At 27.4% G+C, this 23,315-nt stretch overlaps 2 protein-coding genes across 2 annotated transcripts in view; one reads left to right on the top strand and one right to left on the bottom strand.

Annotated features, from left to right (window-relative positions):
• LOC126895721 (neurobeachin) overlaps nt 1-7,982 on the top strand; it is a 154,682-nt gene extending 146,700 nt beyond the window's left edge. The window contains exons 39-53 of the mRNA XM_050667917.1: nt 2,783-2,885; nt 3,357-3,472; nt 4,751-4,863; nt 4,938-5,078; nt 5,156-5,275; nt 5,352-5,504; nt 5,569-5,641; nt 5,730-5,914; nt 6,074-6,251; nt 6,319-6,399; nt 6,469-6,636; nt 6,700-6,963; nt 7,035-7,231; nt 7,364-7,515; nt 7,575-7,982. Of these exons, the coding sequence (XP_050523874.1) occupies nt 2,783-2,885; nt 3,357-3,472; nt 4,751-4,863; nt 4,938-5,078; nt 5,156-5,275; nt 5,352-5,504; nt 5,569-5,641; nt 5,730-5,914; nt 6,074-6,251; nt 6,319-6,399; nt 6,469-6,636; nt 6,700-6,963; nt 7,035-7,231; nt 7,364-7,515; nt 7,575-7,665 (2,135 nt within the window). The 3' untranslated portion in view covers nt 7,666-7,982. The remainder of the gene's footprint in view (nt 1-2,782; nt 2,886-3,356; nt 3,473-4,750; nt 4,864-4,937; nt 5,079-5,155; nt 5,276-5,351; nt 5,505-5,568; nt 5,642-5,729; nt 5,915-6,073; nt 6,252-6,318; nt 6,400-6,468; nt 6,637-6,699; nt 6,964-7,034; nt 7,232-7,363; nt 7,516-7,574) is intronic.
• Nucleotides 7,983-15,322: 7,340 nt separating this feature from the next.
• LOC126906557 (uncharacterized) lies at nt 15,323-21,434 on the bottom strand. The gene is made up of 3 exons (XM_050687139.1): nt 21,371-21,434; nt 21,235-21,289; nt 15,323-18,446 (listed from the first exon to the last, which is right to left on the bottom strand). Exons 1-3 carry the CDS (start codon nt 21,374-21,376, stop codon nt 15,400-15,402), a joined length of 3,108 nt encoding a protein of 1,035 aa, XP_050543096.1. The 5' UTR covers nt 21,377-21,434; the 3' UTR covers nt 15,323-15,399.
• Nucleotides 21,435-23,315: the final 1,881 nt, after the last annotated feature.

The following is a 23,315-nucleotide window of genomic DNA, read 5'->3' as shown; positions in this document are numbered from 1 at the left end:
TAAAACCAGGTGCTAGCACGTGTCTTACTCTGAATAGCTCGCGACCAAATTAAGTATTATATGAAATATAATAGTGTTTCGTCGGTACAGCATCCGTATAAGTATTCCATATGGTTGGCATTAAGAATGGGATTACAATATTTCCATGCGGTTGGGTTCAACGCGGTTATATTTATTAAAACATCGTCGTTTATCATTATCTTTCTTAACTAAGATAAATAATATTTCAAAAGTAATCCTAACTCGTAAGCCTTACGGGCAGCGTTCGCTGTTTTTTATAATTGTAAAACAAGCGAAATTCTTTTAAATTTAGTTGACTAAATAAACATCTCGGAACGCGTTTATGTTCAATGTTAGGTTATTCTTAAATGTCGCCCGCTTGGGAAATAAATAAAAAGAAACACATTAAGTAATCAAAAATTCAAGCGTTCGCCGTTTTTACTTAAAACAATGCGTATAATTTTTTAATAAATAATTGTTGAAAGATGTTTCACTAGAGTATCGAATTTATATCTGTAGACTCCTATACTCTGTGTATTTGAATATCATATGATGTTGCGATTAAAATTTACTTACAGAAATGTGTACGAGAACGACAGATTTTTTTTTTATTTTATATTTTTTTACATCTCGCCTGCGCGTTTGCCACCACCGCAGTTTCTTCACAACGACGACGACATTCCATTTTGTTTTTTTTTCTTTATCTCCGAGAAAAATAATATATATTACTTTTTTTCTTATTATTACTATTATCATTTTATTTTTTCATACTTGCCATAGTCGGCTTTTGTCTGTGATGTCCAAAGCCAGCCATTGGAATCCAAACTGGACATACGCAATCGGCTCTCGAAATCTCACGGCCGGTCTGAGTTCATTCCTAACACTCTCCGGTAACGTGTTGTGTACAATGCATCTAGTTTTTCTCCGTATGATTTTTTTTAATGTATTCCAACCTATATTATTTTCAATCGGTGTTTTTTCCCCTCGGCTGTTAAACGCTCGTAGCGTGGTGATTTTATTTTGGATCTTCGTCAAGACGACACGGTGTATATTTTATGACACCGGTCCTAAATTGGATAATGTAATAAATCAACAAGCCGATGATTAAGACACACAAACCGTTCCAAGCGTACAACTTAACCCGTCCGAATGAGATAGTCCACTAAAGCAGCGACAAAACAAATGTATCATTGACATTTATTATAACTAAAACGCTCTGTCAGACGTGACTCAATGTTCAGTAGTTTTTTAGTTGTTTATAAATACCCGCCCGATGACTTAAATTAAATATAACCAATTCTATATTTATGTAAGTATCTTCTGATGTCGACTCTATTCTACATTTTAGTTGGCAAATTTCTCTATATCTTCTCATATCAACACTAGAGAACATTTTCTTAAAACATTTGTGTCGCTATTTCATATTAATTATCATCGTTAAATCACCATAACCGGTTTATATCTGTTCTATCGACGATATATCTAACTCTTATTATAATCATTTGTTTAATTAACCGTATCGTTAAATTAAATTAATTACTTGTTTATTCCAATTAAATAAAAACGTTTATGTTCTTGTTAGTGTAAAATAAATTAAAATGGTTGATTAGTCTACTCTAGTTACATTATCCATCACGTATTCATTTAATTTAAGACTCATTTACCAAAATTTTTTTTATCGAAGTAAAAGCATTTCCTAAACACATCCCGTTTTTATTTTATTTTGCTGTCCATAAATATTTTATCAATATTATTTCTACCGCATAAGACACCAGTGCCAATGTAGATAATAATCGTGTTTCGCTAACGATATTTTTACCTTCCTACACGTCCATGTATGAACACGGTATGNAGTTGATTAGTTTACTCTAGTTACATTATCCATCACATATTCATTTAATTTAAGACTCATTTACCAAAATTTTTTTTTATTGAAGTAAAAACATTTCATAAACACATATCGTTTTTATTTTATTTTGCTGTCCATAAATATTTTATCAATATTATTTCTACCGCATAAAACACCAGTGCCAATGTAGATAATAATCGTGTTTCGCTAACGATATTTTTACCTTCCTACACGTCCATGTATGAACACGGTATGATTTATTGGTGTTGCATTATCTATACGCCCGTGTATTTTGGGGTTTGTGTTTGAAAACAGGAAACCAAACGTTTTGTAAATGTTCCGGAAGTGCTTTGGGGTAGACGAAAAATTATATCTTTTCACCAGCCCCTCGAGTCTGGTACTTGTGTTGTCGCTACTTGTGTGCGTGTTTTTGTTTAAGGCGGGTGTACACTGGATCAATGCTAATTCGATTTTAAAGGACAGCGAGGGCCAACAAACTCATTCGAATTTCGACCCTCAGCTTCTACTGGGTTACAACAACAATCGAGAAACGGCGGTAAAGGGTCGAGGAAACCAAATTACACATCACTCCCATTTCTCTTAACGCTCTGCCACTTTTGGTGTAATTTAACAACACCGCGATACCCGTTAAATACAGCATAAGTGTTCGAGCCTTCGAATCAGTTGAATGATTTTAAAGTTATTTTTAAATAAAAAAAATTATAAAATAAATAGTTCGATAGATTTAATAAATATGATAAATTTGATAGAGTATTGTTAAACTACCATTCAAATGAACGGAAATTAAATGTATGAATACCACATATGTGCTATTTGTGTTTTGTGTTGTCTTTAATAACTGTCCTTGCATTAAGACTTTTAAATCATTTTGATTTTATTTAAATAACTAATAAATTTATTATTAATTTCTAGCTTCTGTCATGTTTTCATTTCCTGATCAAAATACAGTCAAAAGAGTCATCAAAGCTTTGCCTAGAGTTGGAGTTGGCATTAAATATGGCTTGCCACAGACCAGGTAATTTTTAAATAAAAATTATGAATAATTCTAATTTAAGAAGTAATTTAACTATTTAACTACCAGCTGTTTTTATTTTTTTATTAAAAGAAGACGAAAAAAAAGAAAACTTATTGAGCTTTTTTTTTCTTTTACATTTTTTTATATCTTCTTCTTCTTCGGTTTTTCAAAGGCCATTGAGGCCCATTACCACCGCAACATAAATTAGCATCCACCTGTCCCTATCCTGTGCGATTGTTTCCATATTTTGTATTTCAATTTCTTCTTAAGTCTTTTTTACTTTGTCTATCCATCTTTTTGTTTTGGTCTATTCCCAAGGGGTTTCCATTTTAATACCGCTTTCATTAGGCATTTTGACCTCTATACGTGGCCAACCCACGTTGTAATTCTATGTTACTTCTATATTGTTGTGTGATATTGTTTCTTTTTTTATGTAACTGTACAATATCATTTATTTACTTTGTTTTTTAGACGAGCATCTATGATGTCTCCTAGACAATTGATGAGAAATTCTAATATGACACAAAAATGGCAGCGCAGAGAAATATCAAATTTCGAGTATCTCATGTTCTTGAACACTATAGCAGGTTAGTTCTATAACTTATATTTATTTAAATATTAGTACCGATCTATTTCCTAAGATAGCAGTCTATTTATATTACATAAGTGCTAAATTATTCAACGTAATGTAATGTACCTTAAGAATAAATGTGTTATATCCGTTATTATGTTGGAAATAACACATTGTCTTGTCAGTGGCTTTTACTTCTAATCTTAAATTATGCCCTTGCGACGGCGCTTAAACAAAAAATGTGATTTCAATTTATAGTATTGCTGCAGCTGCATAGGCAATGTATTCGGCGACATAATATAATGTTGTGTGTGTACACGCAGTTAGTAGACCGCAGACGACAGAGATCCTTCTCTCTACATTTGTGTGCCAAAGAACCAGCAGGATATTAACGTTGACGGTTATTGTGCGAGCATTTTTTCTCCACGTACAAAACATTATAATATATATATTACATACGTATAAGACACATAAGATGCGGTCTCATCTAATTGCTCAACGTCGCCACTGCGTTTATGTCTTCCAAATCACTGACAGCACCAATTAGTGTTAACGTCACGCCCGTTAGTCCCCCGACCATTCATTTCCTGAACAAACATTATTGCTCTTCTAATTTTAAACGCTAATATTTAATTTAATTTGTTCTTACATTTACGTGTTTTCTTGATTTAGATACACGTGTAAAGCAAATGCATTGTATGACGAATACATTTTTACTACAATTGTACATTGAATATTGATAATTATTAGTACTCAATTTGGGCTTAATTTAAAGAAAACCTGTTTTGAAAATCGCAACCACCTAATTTTATTTCATAATATAATTTTTCGGATAAGATCCGATTTAAAAAAAAATACGAGAAATTTAATTTCAGTTGAAATTAAAAATTAATTCATTCTAACCAAATTATAATGATTAAAAAAGAATACCTTTATAAATTTATTACACTTATATTTAAAAATATAAATATTAGCTTTTTATAAAATCATTTTTTAAATATTCGTGAGAACTAAGCTATTATTTGAGAAAGGGCAGCAAAAGCACCCTTTGATACCCTGTACGCACGCCTATGGCCATTATAGTAATAATTTTACTTATACATATGAATAAAAAAAATGTTTTATTTCAAATATGTATATAATTACAAAATATTGGGCAATATTTATTTTAATTGGGTGTCTAACTTTCTTGCCCTATGATGTTTTATTTATCATCAGTTCTCATCCCCCTTGAAGTCACTGAACTGAGGAAAATATTGAAGCTTTATTGAAAATTTTATGTTTTTCTATTCAGGGCGAACCTACAATGACTTAAATCAGTATCCCGTTTTTCCTTGGGTGTTGACGAACTATGAGTCGTCAGAAATGGACTTGGGTCTCCCATCTAATTATCGTGATTTGTCAAAGGTATGTTTTTTATATGTATTATTATTAAACTTCTGATGTTAGGTATCTAATTTTTATTTTTAATTTATTATTAGCCTATTGGTGCATTAAATCCTAGCAGAAAAGCATACTTCGAAGAGAGATTTAGTACATGGGAAAACGATAGTATTCCACCATTCCATTATGGTACACACTATTCTACAGCAGCTTTTGTACTAAATTGGCTCATACGAATAGTATGTATCTTTTTTGATAAAAAATATTTATTTTTTGTGGCAAAGTTTAATTTGACTAATGTTGTGATTTATTTTAGGAACCCTTTACAACCATGTTTTTAGCTTTACAAGGGGGTAAGTTTGATCATCCTAATCGATTATTTTCGTCAATAGCACTGTCTTGGAAAAACTGTCAAAGAGATACTTCCGATGTTAAGGTAAGAGATATAGAACTATTTCTTAAGATTTTAAAGTTATACGTTATAAATTTATAATAAATATTTTTCGTTTTAGGAATTAATACCGGAATTATTTTTCTTACCTGAAATGTTGTCAAATGATAATGAATACAAGTTGGGACACCAAGAAGATGGTACGTCTGTTGGTAATGTTGATTTACCACCTTGGGCTTCATCTCCTGAGGAATTTATTAGAATTAATAGAATGGTAATTAATTAAAACTTTTTATTTATGTTACATTTCTGAATTATAATTTATTATTCCTTTACAGGCATTAGAATCAGAATTTGTGTCTTGTCAACTTCACCAATGGATTGATTTAATTTTTGGTTACAAGCAGAGAGGTAAATAAATATTATTATAATAATAATATTATTATAAATAAATATTTACAACTAGTTATGTACAAATTAAAAAAATATGAATTTTTAGGTCCTGAAGCAATAAGAGCATCAAATGTATTTTACTATTTAACTTATGAAGGTAGTGTAGACATGGATACAATCACTGATCCAGTTATGAGAGAAGCAATTGAAAACCAAATACGCTGTTTTGGGCAAACACCATCACAGTTATTGATGGAACCTCATTTGCCAAGAAGTTCAGCTATGCATATTGTGAGTTTTTATCATATATTTTAACTATATTAAGTATTTAAATTATCTACAGTCTATTTATTAAAATTAAGTAATTAATAATTAATATTTATATCTAAATTAAAATAATTTATATTTCTTCATATTAGCTTAAAAAATTAATTTTATTGTGTTATCTAGTCGCCAATGATGTTCACAAGTATTCCTGATGATGTTTGTATGACAATGAAGTTTCCGTCCAATTCACCAATATGTCATATTTCTGCAAATACATTCCCTCAGCTACCAATGCCAGCTGTTGTCACAGTTACCAATAACATGCAATTTGCTGTAAATCGATGGAACACTAATTATTCAGGTTTGTGTAATTTTGTTACAATTAATTTTACTTTACCTAATCCTTATTTACATTAATATTATTTTAGTTACCATTCAATCTCCTAGTTATGCTGATAGTCCTCAACAGCCTAATGTAAATTTGCCACTCGTCATGGATCAAATTTTAAGTAAATTACATAATTTAATTCTATATTATAGAATGATAACTTTATACACTTATATAATTATGGTTTTAGCCCAATCAAACAATAATTCAAGTTTAACATTAAGACGCCATCTTGGTGATAACTTTAGTCAGAAATTGAAAATCAAATGGAATTGTTTTGTTACTACTGTCGATAGCCGTTTTTTGATTGTTTGTGGATTTTGGGATAATAGTTTCAGAGTTTTTTCAACAGAAACAGGTAATAATTATTATTTTAATTATTCTTTACAGTCACTTTAAATAATTGAATTATTTATTTTAGCAAAAATTGTCCAAATTGTATTTGGTCATTATGGAGTTGTAACTTGTTTAAGTCGCAGTGAATGTAATATAACCTCAGACTGTTACATAGCAAGTGGTTCTTCAGACTGCACAATATTGTTATGGCACTGGAATGCTAGAAGTCAAACTATTGTTGGCGAAGGAGATCATCCAACTCCTAGAGCTACCTTAACTGGTCATGAACAACCAGTAACATCTGTAGCTATATCAGCTGAACTTGGATTAGTAGTATCAGCATCATCAGGTTTGTTTATTTATATTTTAATATTTAGTAGGAGAGCCAAAATTAAATTATACTTTTTTCTGATTTTCAAGGAGGTCCAGTTTTAATTCATACTACATTTGGTGATCTTCTAAGATCATTAGATCCTCCTAAAGGATTTGATAATCCTGAATGTGCAGTTATGTCACGCGAAGGAATAATTGTAGTAAACTATGAACATGGAAGTATAGCAGCTTTTACCATCAATGGAAAAAGACTGAGGCATACAACTCACAATGATAGTATTCAAGTAAATATTTTTATTTTCTTTATTGTATCATTTAGAAATATATTTTATAAATATTTTAACCATTTTTGTTATTATAATTTTAGTTGATTGTTAAATTAAATTTTTTATGATAAACTTTTTTTGTTTGTGCAGTGTATGTTACTTAGTAGAGATGGGGAGTATTTAATGACTGGTGGCGATAAAGGAATAGTAGAAGTATGGAGAACATTCAATTTATCACTTTTATATGCATTTCCAGCTTGTGACAGTAGTGTCAGATCATTAGGCCTTACCCATGATCAAAAGTAAAATACTAAAAAATTACATTTTGTAATGATTCTTTCTAATTAAATATTATTTTTAGATTCTTATTAGCTGGTTTAGCTACAGGATCTATTGTAATATTCCACATTGATTATAATAGGTGGCACCATGAATTTCAACAAAGATATTAATTAATACCTTGTATGACTAAATATTGCATTTACCTTTTGAGTTTTTCTGTAACCAACTAAAATACTTAAAATATTAAAAAAATGTATGTATTATTTACAAAAAAATACTCAACAAGTGCAAAAATTGACTACCAGTTCAGAGAAATTATTGATGAATTTACTCAAAATAAAATAAATTTAAATTTATATGCTCATCAATGGTTGTTAATCATAATAATTAATAAATTTCTATTTAATGTTACCACAATTTCTAAATAACTTTGTTTTTACTATTTAAATTGCAGATAATTTTTTATAGTGTACCTTTTTTATGAATCATGAATGTTTTATATTTTTTTCAAATTTAAATAGTACATTTTTTTTAAATATAATTGTAATTCTAAAAATAATGTATTATTAAAAATTGAAATTCTTAAATTTTAGTTGATTGTGTATAATGATTTTTATTATATTATCAAGTGTGTTAAAAATTATTCTGTAAATTAATTAGGACACTAAATTGGTAACTGATTATTCTTTATTTTTTAAAGAATATATATTTTTCTGAAGACAATTATTAAAATGAATTTATAAAATTAATATTTTAATTATTTTGTGTTCTTGGATGATATTTTAAAAAAGTAGATTGAGTGTTATGTAAACTAAAATATTTAGATTTTGTAGAAAGATTCATTCATTGCAGGCATTTATAAGTAATGTATAATATTAATAATTGCTTTCTATACATTTATTTAATCATTCCATTAAAAAATCATTCCGTAAATTAGCTTAATGTAACAATAATTTGTATTTATTGTGATAATTTCTATGAACATTTTATAATTCCAATTTTTAATAGAAAGTTTTTCATTGATTATAATTTTACAGAGTTATGAAAGCAAATATTCTGCACTTGTGATTTTTATTTTATTTTATTATTAAATCCATAGTTTTGAAAGTACCTAAATTAACTAAGTATTAAATGTATTATGTGGCACAAATATATAACCTAATTATTTTTTCAAAAGTATTAATATATGGATACCAGTGGTTTTATTAGTATTTAATATACTTGATTAAAACTATTATTATATTTAAATATGAATTAAAATATTTGTCTGATTTATTAATACTTATGCAGTAAAATTAGTTGTATTACTGTGATATAAGCTTAAAAATTGTTCTGTAAATATGTTATTCATTAAAAGCTTCTGAAAACATCATTTTTAATTAAAAATATATACAACTTAATGCTAACTTAATGTTATCATTGAATAAATCATTTAAACTATAGGTTAAAGATTGCGAATAAAATCATTATGCTAGTATTATGGAGACTTGATAGTTAAAATATTTTCTGTCATTAAGTAACTTAATAGTTTTACATCAACTTTCTTTGTATAAATTGTATTTTAAATTTAAACAGTATTTTAAATACAGTAATTACAGTATTTACCAATATTATATATTGAAAAACAAATTTTCCTTTTTCATTTAATTTTTTGGTTAAATGATACACTAGTCTTAACTTAAAATTGTGCAATATAAACTGAATTGTAAAGCCATAATAATTCTATCAATTCATTTAACTTGTGCCACTAAACTACTAACAATTTTTAGAAAAGCTCATGATTGTTTTATGTTATTCTTTTATATTATGTAAATGAACATTTTTGTGACTTAATTATGAGTACTAGTAACCAAGGTTGTGGCCAGCTACTAAAGGCCGAATTAATTACATTAATTAATTTATATAATGAAAAAATGTAATGAATAGTAACCATAAATGATTTTAAGTTTATTATTAGAAATGTATAATTTATTTAAAAATTTTGCGGTTCTTGTATGTAATTATATTTATTTTATGTTATTTAACTAATTAAAGAAAAAATAAATATTTGATTGTTTTAAATTAAATAATTGTAATAGTTTTGCATAAGAAACAAATTTCTGTCAAAATTGTTTTTAGTTTTATAGTAATCTATTCTTAAATCAAATTTAATGGGGTATGTTTATATTTGGAGTAGTTATTTTTAGAAATTGACTTCATTTCAACATAAAAAAAAAAGTTATTTTTAATTTTTATACATTTTCCTACAAGTAATTTTTACATTTGCACATGCAATATACAAATATTATCATCAAAAGCATATAATTACCAATTTTTATGTTATTAGCCATTATTATAATTATATTTTTGTTATTACTTATATATTATATGAATTTTAGTAAAATTATTTTATGAAATTTTTTAGTAATTTGTCATCTACATACAAAGGTTTTGTTGTTTTAACAATTTATAAATTTTTTCTTTAACATAAATTATTTTAAATAACTTTCCATTTTTTTTTTTATCTCATTTAATCACTACCATTAAAATATTTTGTCTGTATTAATTTGACTCATTACTTTATTAATATTAACTAATTGTATAATATTTAATAAATGTTTAATGTACTCTTATGTTTTATTAATTTTTAAATCTTATCATTGTTTCTTAAAAATAATCTTCATATTCTTCTATGAAGATTATTTTAGAATAATATAAAGCTCAATTAAATCTTTATCGCATAAAATAACTTAATAAATTTAAAGTTCCACTGCATGTAGTCTTTTTTTATAAGTTTTTTTAAATAATTTTGATTAATATTTCATTACACAATCAATATGGTAATATTTTTTATTAGGTTTTAATAGGATAACTAATGTATGCATCTTTTTCGATGAAACATAAAATACTCGTAAGGACAGAATTCTATTCTTAAGTGTTTCCAAACTTTATTGAATAAGGTGCTCAATTAATAATAAAATAATAGTTTAATTTTAAGTAAAATAATCGCTTATTAACAACAATTAAACACGATCACAACTTTGAAACTTTATATTATTATACAATTTCTGATATACTTTCAATAACCAGCCGTCAATCCCTGCGGACATGTTACGTTGCTTTGTACAAATGTTTTAGATATTCTCCGTGTTGTGTGAACTATTAAAATGCTTGATTTTATTTAAAATAGATTTAGTTAATATAAAGGATCATGATAATGATAGACGTTAGGTAAAATTTTTCATTTAACAAAGTTAGTAATTTTACAATGAAAAAAGTACATATGTTAAAAGTTAACACATCAAAGTTATTTAAGAAATGTGTATAACATATTTTAATTCTTAAATAAAATAAAATTTGTTTTATGTTGAAATCCTTAGCTAATGTGCAAATATTTCAATATTGGTCTTAGTAAAAATAATTTCAATGTTTTATATACCTGTTACACAATCCAATTTTCTTGAAAAATATCTAAATAATAACTATGACAGTTTTTTTTCACTGTTCTATTGAAATTTATTTTTGAGTTATTTTAAAATTACTATTTGGGAGGGACTTAGTCCCTCCAATTTCAAATATATCCCTTCTAAAATTTCAGAAAAATTACATAGTTATATAAAAAAAATTTAGAGAGGGGAATATCATATATAAAAAAAATTTGTTGTTAAAATTATCTATGGTAAACCCTTTTAGAGAAACTTTCTAGTTACTCTATCTACGGAATCATAGATTTTTTAAGACAAAAAATTCCAGATCATTATATCGTGACCAAGTTCGAAGGTTCACAGTAATGTATTTAACCGTGAACAAAATTTGGAAAGATTTTTCTTGGAGAAATGTAGTAATCAATAACGTACCAGAAAATTTTAAATTATGTGTTTTTTAAAAAATTACTTTTTTTAGTCATCAGATTTTTTTTAAGTGTACTTATAAGCATACTTAAAAAATAACTTAAAATTAAAAAAACAATAGCATGTTGCTATATAATATTTTCAAAAATTATGTTGAAATAATTTTACTTTTTTATACGTATGTTTCAAATTTTACATGATCTGCTAGTTCATTATTAATATCCTAATTAAGATAAAGTATGTCGAATGAAAAAGGGATTATTAAAAAATAGTATTTCCCATAAAAAAATTATATTGATCAATACACTTTTCAATAAGTTATAGCATTATAAAGTTAAAAATGTAAAAAATAAAATTGAGAATTTTCACACAATAATAGCATTTGGTAGCCATTTTCACCGTGAAGACAAAATAAAGTCCGAAATTTTTTTTTTACATAATAAAGTAGATTACATTAGCTTTAATTTAATATATATAGAAAAGTGTCAGACTTTCCGAAACACTTTCAAAAGTTAAGTTAAAAAAAATAATTTTTTCTGAAAAAGTTGTCATTTTAAATCCCCCCCTGTGGGCAAATAAAGGGTCACATATAAAAAAAAAATATACCAAATGAAAGGTAATGATATCATGCATTTATATTAAAAAAAATTATATTGATTTGGTTATTTTTAAAAAGTTATAGCAATTTTAAGTAAAAAAAATTGAAAAAACTTCAAAAATTAGTGATTTTTAAATTAGTAATTTTTTTGGAGGTTTCCCCCATTTACGGGTAACGAGGGAACTATTTTAATTTTTGAGGGTAATGTCTTCGACTAGATACGATTTGTGATCTTTTGACGTATCATTGAAAGAAATCGGTTCGGTGAGAGCTGAGAAAAAGTAGTGACAGTCACAAAAAAAAAAAAAAAACATCATAGTAAAATAATACCTTCTCAGCTTTGCATCGAAGCTAAAAAAACAATCAAATTAAATTTATAAATTAATGAACAATAATAAAAAAATCAAATAAAAACTGGCCTGACAGATGTTTGATGTAAAATTCCAAGTTTGGAATTAGTCCTGACCATATACTAGAAACGCACCAAGTTAAAACATAAAAGAAAAAACAACAAAACAAAGTTTATAAAATCTACAAAACTACGGTATACGTCTGTTTTGTTTTTAGGTAGATGGTAGTTAGTAATTAAAACGGAAAATCATTGCCCATGCAATGATTCCCAAACAACTATAATGCTCTTAAGTTTCAATAAATGTGTTGTGCGTCATTCAAATGGTGGCATACACTCAGCAACAGTACAACGGAACAATCGTGCAACTATTAAAAAAAGTTACTAAGAAAAATATTGAATTTTTGAAAACATTGTGGTATTTACACGTACTGGCAAAAATTTCCACAGACGACTGTGTAAAACGTGAATACTGAAATATCAGAGATATAGCAACTCGTTAAACAACTAAATAACGATATTTGTATTGAGTTGCTTAACAAGGAGAAATTTACTGTACCGTGTGAAACATATGCAAATCGAGGGAAAACTGGAAAACCCATAAAATGATGATAGGACAAAAATTTCTGATGCACTTGTTCCATTAAATTAGATTTGAAGTAAGAGCACAGAAGTGGACATGATTAAATCTGTCGGATTGGCTACAACCATCAAGGGTTATTGCTCGTTCACACCTAACGACATCCGGCGATAATGGCCAAAGGATGGAAATACGCACAAAACTTGTTCAACAATGATTTCATCGATCACGTGGTGAGGGCCTCCCCCGTTGCCCGGGCTGCATCGCGTGGAGGTGGGGATAGGGCTTTGCACAGGTTTGGGATATAAATCATAACACACAAACGACAATAAGATACGAATACTACCTAAGGCATCGTTCAGAACCAGCGCCTCTGGTCATCCTGGGCCAACAATAGTTTTATCGATGGGATCGAATTTTTCGCGCAATGTCTATTGTGATCGGTTTATCATAAACCACTCGATTACTTTCAAAATAAATACAATATTGGGAAAACATTTTTAATTTCTTTTAGTTACATATATTTTTTGATTTATCAGCTAGAAATTACTTTTTATAATCATCCATTATAACTTATAGGGGTGTCAACTTTATTTTTTTAAAAGGTAACGTAAATAATTTATTATTTTATTTAATAGATAATTATATAATTAAGAAAATGATAACAACTTTGGACTAGTATTTCGAAAGTTATTCTCATTTTTATACCTAGACAGGAGGAAGAGTACGGCGCGGAAAATGACTAATGATAAAAATAGCTGCACCTACTCCTTACCACAGTCATATCTTTAAATTGTTAATAGCTTCCGAAGTACTGGTCAAAAGTTGTTATCGACCAGTCATTTTCTCAATCAGATTATTTTCTACTTTATAAATTAGTAATATGTGTAATCATTTAAAAATAAAATTTGACACCCCTTTAAGTTATAAGGGATGATTCTAAATAGTCATTATTAGCTGATAAATCAAGAACTATATGTAACAAAAAGAAATAAACATTTTTTTCCAATATTGCATTTATTTTACGAGTAATCGAGTGGTTTATGATAAATCGATAACTTTGTATATGAAATTTTCGAACAGTACCGACGCAGACTAATAAAATGCAGTCAGGCACTAATGTTGAATAGATCTAACACCAATTACACTGTCATATCATTTATTACATAAATCACAACATCCGATGAGAAATCTTAAAAATTTTATTTCATGTAGTATTCAAGGGAACAGATTTTTATAATATATTTAAAACTGAACAGAAAAAAAATGTTAATATATTAAAATTTTTATGTATATGTATGTCAGTATAAAATTTTCAATATATACATAAATTTTAAATACAAGTAGTGTTATTTTAACATAAAAAATAAAAAATTCGAACATATATAAAATTTTTGTCACATCTTATTAAAATTTTCTTTTACAGTGTATCCGTTAAAAACTTTTAGTATACACGATGATTTTTTTTATCATAACCTACTCAATTACTTGCAGAATATATATAATTTAAACATTTTTTTTTTTTGATTTCTTTAGTTACACGTTATTCTTGAATTATTAACTATTTAAAACTTTTTATGTTCATCCCTTATGCTTTGTAAGAGTGTCAACTTTGTTTCTTTAAATAAGAACACAAATTTTTAATTTAATAAAATGTTTGGATTTTTAATTCAATAGTAAATGGAATTTGAATTTTTAGTATAACTTTATTAGTTTATTAGATATAAACATTTAAAGTTTCAAATTTTTGAGTTAATATACATGTATAATACACAAGGCATTACAAATACAGGTAGCTAATTGGTTTTATATGACATCGATATTAGCAGGTACACAGCATTGTTATCACTATCAATGGTAGTAAGGCACATTGTTGTGAGTTTATAAATACACTAACTGACAATACAGACAGTATATCTATTGTTAGTCATAATTGATAATAAACAATCTGTGACTGTGACAGCAATATCATAAAAAACCAATTAGCTACCTGTATTTGTAATGCCTTGTGTATTATACATGTATATTAACTCAAAAATTTGAAACTTTAAATGTTTATATCTAATAAACTAATAAAGTTATACTAAAAATTCAAATTCCATTTACTATTGAATTAAAAATCCAAACATTTTATTAAATTAAAAATTTGTGTTCTTATTTAAAGAAACAAAGTTGACACTCTTACAAAGCATAAGGGATGAACATAAAAANTAAAGAAACAAAGTTGACACCCTTACAAGGCATAAGGGATGAACATAAAAAATTTTAAATAGTTAATAATTCAAAAATAATGTGTAACTAAAGAAAAAAAATTAAAATGTTTAAATTATATATATTCTGCAAGTAATTGAGTGAGTTATGATAAAAAAATCACCTGTATATATGTGAACATTTTAGTAATACTACCGAAAAAAAGTTTTTATTAAGCAAGTAAAATGTCAAAAATGCTGTCAATAAAATTATTACCATCAAAGATTAAGGCGATTTATTTAAAATATAATGTAAACAGCCAACATAAATGAATATAAAAATAATTACAACAAAAAACTAATTAGGACAGCCATTTTCGATGGCATAATTGATTATATAAGTATAACCATGTTGATTAGCTTCATAAATGGTATTTCTACTCCATGGACAATGATTTTCATGGGCGTATTTTAAACAATTAAATTGACCATTTGCAGCAGCCAGTCTTGTTGTGCCTTCGTCCCATTTGCATTTATTTTCATGGGCATATTTTAAGCAATCTAAATTACCATGCACAGCAGCTGTAACTATTGTACCCTCATCCCAATGACATACATTTTCATGAGCAAATATCAAACAGTCAATACAACCACTTGCAGCAGCTTCCCTTGTTGTGCCTTCATCCCATTCACAACCATTTTTATAGGCATATTTAAGGCAGTCTAAATGACGATTTGAAGCAGCCCCTCTGGTCGTACCTTCGATCCAATTAGATCCATGTTCATAAGCATATTTTAAGCAATCTAACTTGCCATGTGTGGCAGCTGTAACTATTGTTCCTTCATCCCAATTACATCCATTTTCATAAGCATACCTTAAACAGTCGAGACAACCACTTGCTGCAGAAGCTCTAGTTGTATCATCATCCCATTCACAACCATTTTTGTGGGCGTATATTAAACATTCTAAATGCTCATTAGAAGCAGCTTCCCTTATTGTTTTTTTATCCCATTTACACCCATTTTCATGAGCATATTTTAATATTTCTAGATTACCTTTTAAAGCAGCAGCTCTAGTTGTGCCTTTATCCCATTCGCATCCATTTTCATATGCATATTTTAAACAATCTAAATAGCCTCCTAAAGCAGCACCTTTTGTTATACCTTCATCAAACTTACATCCGATTTCATGAGCATATTTTAAACAATCTAAATGGCCTTCTAAAGCAGCAGCTCTAGTTGTGCTTTCATCAAATTTGCATCCTTTTTCATGAGCATATATTAAAATTTTTAAATCACCATTCGAAGCAGCTACTGCCGTTATTGTTTCATCCCATTCGTATCTATTATTTTCATATGCATATTTTAAACAATCTAAATTGCCTTCTAAAGCAGCAGCTCTAGTTGTGCCTATATCAAATTTGCATTCGTTTTCATGAGCATATATTAAAATTTTTAAATCGCCATTGGAAGCAGCTACTTCCGTTATTGATTCATCCCATCCGCAACCAATTTCATATGCATATTTGAAACAATCTAAATATCCTTCTAAAGCAGCAGCTCTAGTTGTGCTTTTATTACATTTGCATCCGTTTTCATGAGCATATTTTAAGCATTCCAAATTACCATATTTTGCAGCTTTCTCTGTTACGTTTTCATCCCATGGACATCCATTTTCATGAGCATATATTAGGCAATCTAAATTACCGTATTCTGCTGCAGCTTTAGTTGTTCCTTTATCCCAGTCACGTCCATTTTCATGGGCATATTTTAAACAATCTAAATCACCTAATGAAGCAGCATATCTAGTGATGCCTTCATCCCATTTGCAACCATTTTCGTGGGCATACTTTAAGCAATTTAAATTACCATTCACGGCAGCTGCAGATAAAGTAAATTCAGCCCAATTGCATCCATTTTCATGAGCATACTTTAAACAGTCTAAACAGCCGCTTACTGCAGCATGTCTAGTTGTACTCTCATCCCAATTACATCCATTTTCATGTGCATATTTTAAAATTTCTAAATAACCTCCAAAAGCAGCACCATTTGTTATTCCTACACTCCATTTGCATCCGTTTTCATGAGCATACTTTAAACAGTCTAAACAACCATTTTCCGCAGCAACTTTAGTTGTTTCATCATCCCATGTGCATCCATTCTTGTGGGCATATATTAAACAATCTAAATTACATTTATAAGCAGCAGAACTAATTGTACTTTTTGACCATGTGCATCCATTTTCATGAGCATATTTTAAAATTTCTAAATCGCCATTAAAAGCAGCTAGTTCCATTATTTTTTCATCCAATTCACATCCTTTTTCATATGCATATTTTAAGCAATCTAGATGTCCATTTGCTGCTGCAGCTTTTGTTGTTTTTTTATCCCATTTACATCCATTTTCACGAATATATTTTAAGTTTTCTAAATTACCATATTTTGCAGCTGCTTCTGTTGTGCATACATCCCATGGACATCCATTTACATGAGCATATTTTAAGCATTCTAAATGCCCATTTGCAGCAGCTGCTGTTGTTGTTGTTTTATCCCATTTACATCTATTTACATGAGCATATTTTAAGCATTCTAAATGCCCATTTGCAGCAGCAGCCTTTGGGGTGTTTTGATCCCATTTACATCCATTTTCATGTGCATATTTTAAACATTTTAAATGCCCATTTCTAGCAGCAGCCTTTGTGGTTTTTTGATTCCATTTACATCCATTTTCATGTGCATATTTTAAACATTCTAAATGTCCATTTGCAGCAGCGTCTTTTGTTGTTGTTTTATCCCATCGACATCCATTTATATGAGCATATTTTAAGCATTCTAAATGCCCATTTGCAGCAGCTGCTGTTGTTGTTGTTTTATCCCATTTACATCTATTTACATGAGCATATTTTAAGCATTCTAAATTACCATATTTTGCAGCTGCTTCTGTTGTGCTTACATTCCATGGACATCTATTTTCATGTGCATATTTTAAGCATTCTAAATGTCCATTTGCAGCAGCTTCTGTTGTTGTTGTTTTATCCCATTTACATCCATTTACATGAGCATATTTTAAGCAGTCTATATGACCATTTGCAGCAGCAGCCTTTGGGGTGTTTTGATCCCATTTACATCCATTTTCATGTGCATATTTTAAACATTCTAAATGTCCATATTTTGCAGCTGTTTCTGTTGTGCTTACATCCCATGGACATCTATTTTCATGTGCATATTTTAAGCATTCAAAATGTCCATTTGCAGCAGCTTCAGTAGTCGTATATTCATCCCATTCACATCCACTCTCGTGAGCTAGTTTTAATGTTTCTATGTCACCAATTGTAGCAGCTTTTCTCGTCGTACCTTTTCCAAATGGGCATATTATTTTGTCTCCGGAATATCTATTAATAATTCCTAATTGGTAACATAAATTATGTTTTTTTAGCTGTATTAAAATTTTATTTACATTACTAAAAAATATCTAATCAAGAGAGTAACAGTACAAATATAATTATAAAAAACAATAATACTATTTATATTATTATTATTTTTATCTTATATAATTTAAATTATGACCTATAATGAAGTTCAAAAGTAAATCCAACCAACAGTTTTTAATTTTTAATTTAAATAAAAATGTATTCGTAAGTTAAATATAATTATTAAAATTTTTAATATATAGATTCCAAACCAGAATGGGCATTTAATTTTGAAAAATTGATTCCGCAATCGTACTAACATTTTTGTAGTTTTGAATTATTCATAAAATTGTTATTACTTCGTATCAAAAAATTTTAGTTTCGATGCGAAGCTGAGGAGGTATTAATTTTACCATGATGTGTTTATTTTTTTTTTTTTGTCTGTCACTCCTTTTTCTCAGCTCTCACTGGACCGATTTCTTTTAACAATACGTTAAAAGATCAAAAATTGTATCTAGTTGAAGACATTACCCTTAAAAATTGAAAAATTTTCCCTCGTTCCCCGCAAATGGAAGAAATTTCTAAAAACATTACAATTTTTAAAATCGGTAAATTTTGTCATTTTTTTCACTTTTTTATCTTAAAACTTCCATAACTTTTTCAAAAATCAACAAATTAACATAATTTTTTTTTATACGAAAACCTTAGATATTTTTCTTACATTTGATATCTTTTTTTTGAAAAATTAACACTTAACCTGCTCACTGGGGAGGATTTAAAATAACAACTAACTTTTTCAACTTAATTTTTAAAAATTTTCCAGAAATACTGCGTCCTTTAAACATATATCAAATTAAAGCTTATTTTATGTACTATAAAATGAAAAAAAAAAATTTGTCCCGACGATCTATCATCTTTTATGCGCAAATGGCTACCATATTCAAAAATATGCTATTTTTGTATTAAAATGCTGGGTTTTGAATTTTATTTTATTTTGAAATATCTTATTAGGAGAATACACTCACTTTCATGAATATTATATAATTTAATAGACATATTTGGTATATGCTATATTTGTTGTGTAATTATTTTTCTTTGATTAAAAATATTTAGATGAATCCTATATGGATATCTGTTGTTGATTTCAAATCTGGTTTCAGATTTGCTCCATTACATTTAGTTTCAACCAGTTTGGATTTATGCCTGGTAAGTCAACAATGGAGCCAGTATTTTGTGTGAGGCAACTTATAGAAAAGTTTAAGGAAAAGAAGAAAAAGTTGTGTATGGTATTTATAGATTTATAGATTTGGAGAAAGTGTATGACAGAGTACCGAGAGAGGTTTTAAAATGGGCATTAAAGGAGTCCCGAAAACGTACATTAATATAATAGAAGATATGTATGATGGCACTTATATTAGGGTAAAAAACGTAGGAGGAGTAACAGGTTTTCGGGTAAGAGTAGGAGTGCACCAAGGTTCTGCTTTAAGCCCTTACTTATTCTCTATAGTGATGGATGAAATTACTAGAGAAATACAAGTAGAGGTGCCGTGGTGCATGTTGTTTGCTGACGATATAGTGTTAATAGCAGAATTAGGCAAGAAATTAATCAAAAGCTAAAGGTGTGGAGATCAGCTCTTGAAAAAAAGGGTTTAAGAATAAGTAGAAGTAAGACAGAGTTAATAGAGTACGAGTTTGATAAAGGAGAACACGAGGTAAGTGAAATGAGGATGTCAGTGACAATAGACAAGGACGTGATTGGAGAGTTTTAAGTATTTAGGGTCAGTTGTGCAAAAGAGTGGTGGTATTGACAAGGATGTAAGACACAGGTTTAAGTGGAGAAAACTAGAAGGTCTCGCAAACATTATTTTTTGCTTCTATAACATACGCTAGTATATATTAATAATAGTAATATAACTCAAGAAATGACATCTAATGGAATTGACATTATTTTTAATCTTATAAATTGTATTTTTTTAGTGTTTGAAGTATTTGACGGTCTTGCACAGTTGAGCACTAACTCAAAAATTTTAAACTTTAAATGTTTATATCTAATAAACAAATAAAGTTATATTAAAAATTCAAATGCCGTTTACAATAAAATTGAAACTCAAACATTTAATTAAATTCAAAATATGTGTTCCCATTTAAAGAAACAAAGTTGACACCTTTACAAGGCTTAAGAGATGAACTTTAAAAGTATTACATAGTTATAATTCAAGAATAATGTGTAACTAAAGAAAACCATAAAAAACAATATTTAAATTATATTTATTCTGTAAGTAATTGAGTAGGTTATGGTAAAAAAATCACTCTGTATGTTTCAAAATAAAATTTATTCCTCTACGACGATTATAATATATAATAATTATTATAGATTTTGTAGCCAATTTTCCTTTAATGGGCGACAAAACCCGTATCTCCCATATATGTCTAATAAATATTGAATTTTTTATAAAAAAAATTTTTAAATTAAAATCCCCTTAAAAATTACTATTTGAATTCAGCAAATTTTGTAGCATTTTACTTTCTTAACTTAAATTTTTTATTACTTTTCAATTTATAAGATATAAAAAACCATATTTTATTTAAAAACACATTAAATATAAATATTTGTTGATATGAAAAATCGATTTTGTCTCTCTATGTATGGAAATTTCCAAAACATTGAAACATATTTATTAACTTAATAAAATCATCTTTTAGAATTGTTTCACACATTAGATATTAATTAAAAATATATTTGAATAACTTAATAGGTATAAATAATATAAAATTGAGTTTACCTTCGTTAAATATCAAACAAGAAATTATAAAGAAAAAAGATATTAATTGCCAGTTCTAGAATAAAATAAAATAACCATTTAGATTTTAATCGAGTACTTCATATATATATATATATATATAAAGTGTATTACTCACCTTCATTTTTACTCTTCTTCTTTTACTGAAGTATTATATTCTAATGACAATTTTATAGTTAAATAGGAGTATATATATAAAAATGACACTGTTATAGTTAATTATTCTTTTAATTTAAAAAGAGTATTTACTTAATTATTTTAGTCAACCTATTTATACACATGTAAAATAAGTTGGCCAATACGGAATTTGCATAAAGACATTCTTAATTTAATAAAATATGTTGAATTATTAATACAAATATAATTATTATATTCATATAAAAAAATTTTTTTACTCATTATTTCGTAAGTTATTAACATTTTTTTAAAACATGTGTGGATGAAGAGCGCGGTAGAGTAATGCCTAATGATAAAAATAACATAATCCACACTTCACCTCCACTCTACATTTTAAAATAGTTATAACCTCCGAAATACTGGGTTGAAAGTTAACACTCTCATAAAGGATGAATTTAAACAAAAAATTGTCTTTTATATGGACAATAAAAATGTTTACTTCCCAACTTAAGTTGAAACTATATTATTTTTAAAGTGACTTTAATTTAACTGTTTTTATTATATCAACTATAAAACTATAACTTAGTGGAACACAGAGGAATGGCACCCACTCAAGGAAAAACCAATACTGTAAACTATAATTTTTTCGTACAATCTCCAAACCTAAATGTATTTAATTACTAACTTCTTGGTAATAATTTGGGAAACATACAGATTTTTAGTTAAAATATTTTTTTGAAAAAAGAAAATGTGTATTATTATTAAATGTATTGTATATTAATGGGCTGTGATTTTTAAAAATTTAAAACTTAAGTAAAATTTAAATTTAAATTCAAAACAATCTATTTTAAACTAATCTATTTGGTGAGATTATCATAGTATCCTTGACAAGTCTTCTTTTTTAGTAAAAATTACTTGGATTCGCTCAACCAGGGATGTAGAACAATTATACATTATTTCTTTAAATGTTTAATTTTACTATAATTAACAAACAATTTGTACATTTTCTAATAAAATATAAAGTTATGTTTTATCAGATATGACAATTCAAGTTTAATATGTGCGCAATATTATCTCAAATGACTTTTTTGGAAAAAAATGTTCTGTCATAAATTACACAGTATATTATACTAGTCAAATTTCTTGATTTATCAGTTATTAAATACTTTTTTAATTCATCCCTTACATCTTATAATGGCATCAACTTTATTTTTTAAAAAGCATCATATATATTTAACTAACTTAAAATAAAAAATAATGACTTTAATTTATCGATTCCTAATTGATCGATAACAAACTTTGAGCCAGTACTTTGAATGTTATTAACATTCTTTATACCTAGACGGGAAGAGAGATATATATTATTATATAATAATAAAATTTACCATTAGACAATATTTGACAATATTGTAATTATATTATGATAATATTTAATATTGTTAATAATTTGGAATTTTTTTAATGGTAACATATATACTTAACTAGCACATAAAATAGGAAATGATATAGTTTAGAAAATTACTGGTCTATAACAACTTTTAGACCATTATTTCAAAAGTTTCTCAATAAAATATAGAGAATTATTACAATATTTTGTACATAAAAATCAGTCACAAATTTTATGCAAGGAAATTGTATTATTTTAAATCAAATCGTACTAGTAAGTAATATACGTAGTGCATTTATTATACTTAGAAACTTACACAGAATATGTATATAGAATTCTTAATGTAAGTACAAACTTTGATTCATGCTTTTAAAATACAAACACCTTTTGCATAATTAATCATTAGAGAAGAATAGAAAATTTGACAAGTATTTTAATTATCAATCATTTAATTATATTTGACCCCCCAAATCACTCTACTATTTTATTATTACATTCCCTATTATTTTATTATCTTAATTTATAATTAATCAAGTTACACAATTAATCCATTTATTTA

The sequence above is a fragment of the Daktulosphaira vitifoliae genome, unplaced genomic scaffold (genome assembly GCF_025091365.1).
Source record: "Daktulosphaira vitifoliae isolate Bord-2020 unplaced genomic scaffold, ASM2509136v1 Scaffold_1, whole genome shotgun sequence".
Taxonomy (NCBI): Eukaryota; Metazoa; Arthropoda; class Insecta; order Hemiptera; family Phylloxeridae; genus Daktulosphaira; species Daktulosphaira vitifoliae.
This window is presented reverse-complemented; position numbering and strand designations above follow the sequence as displayed.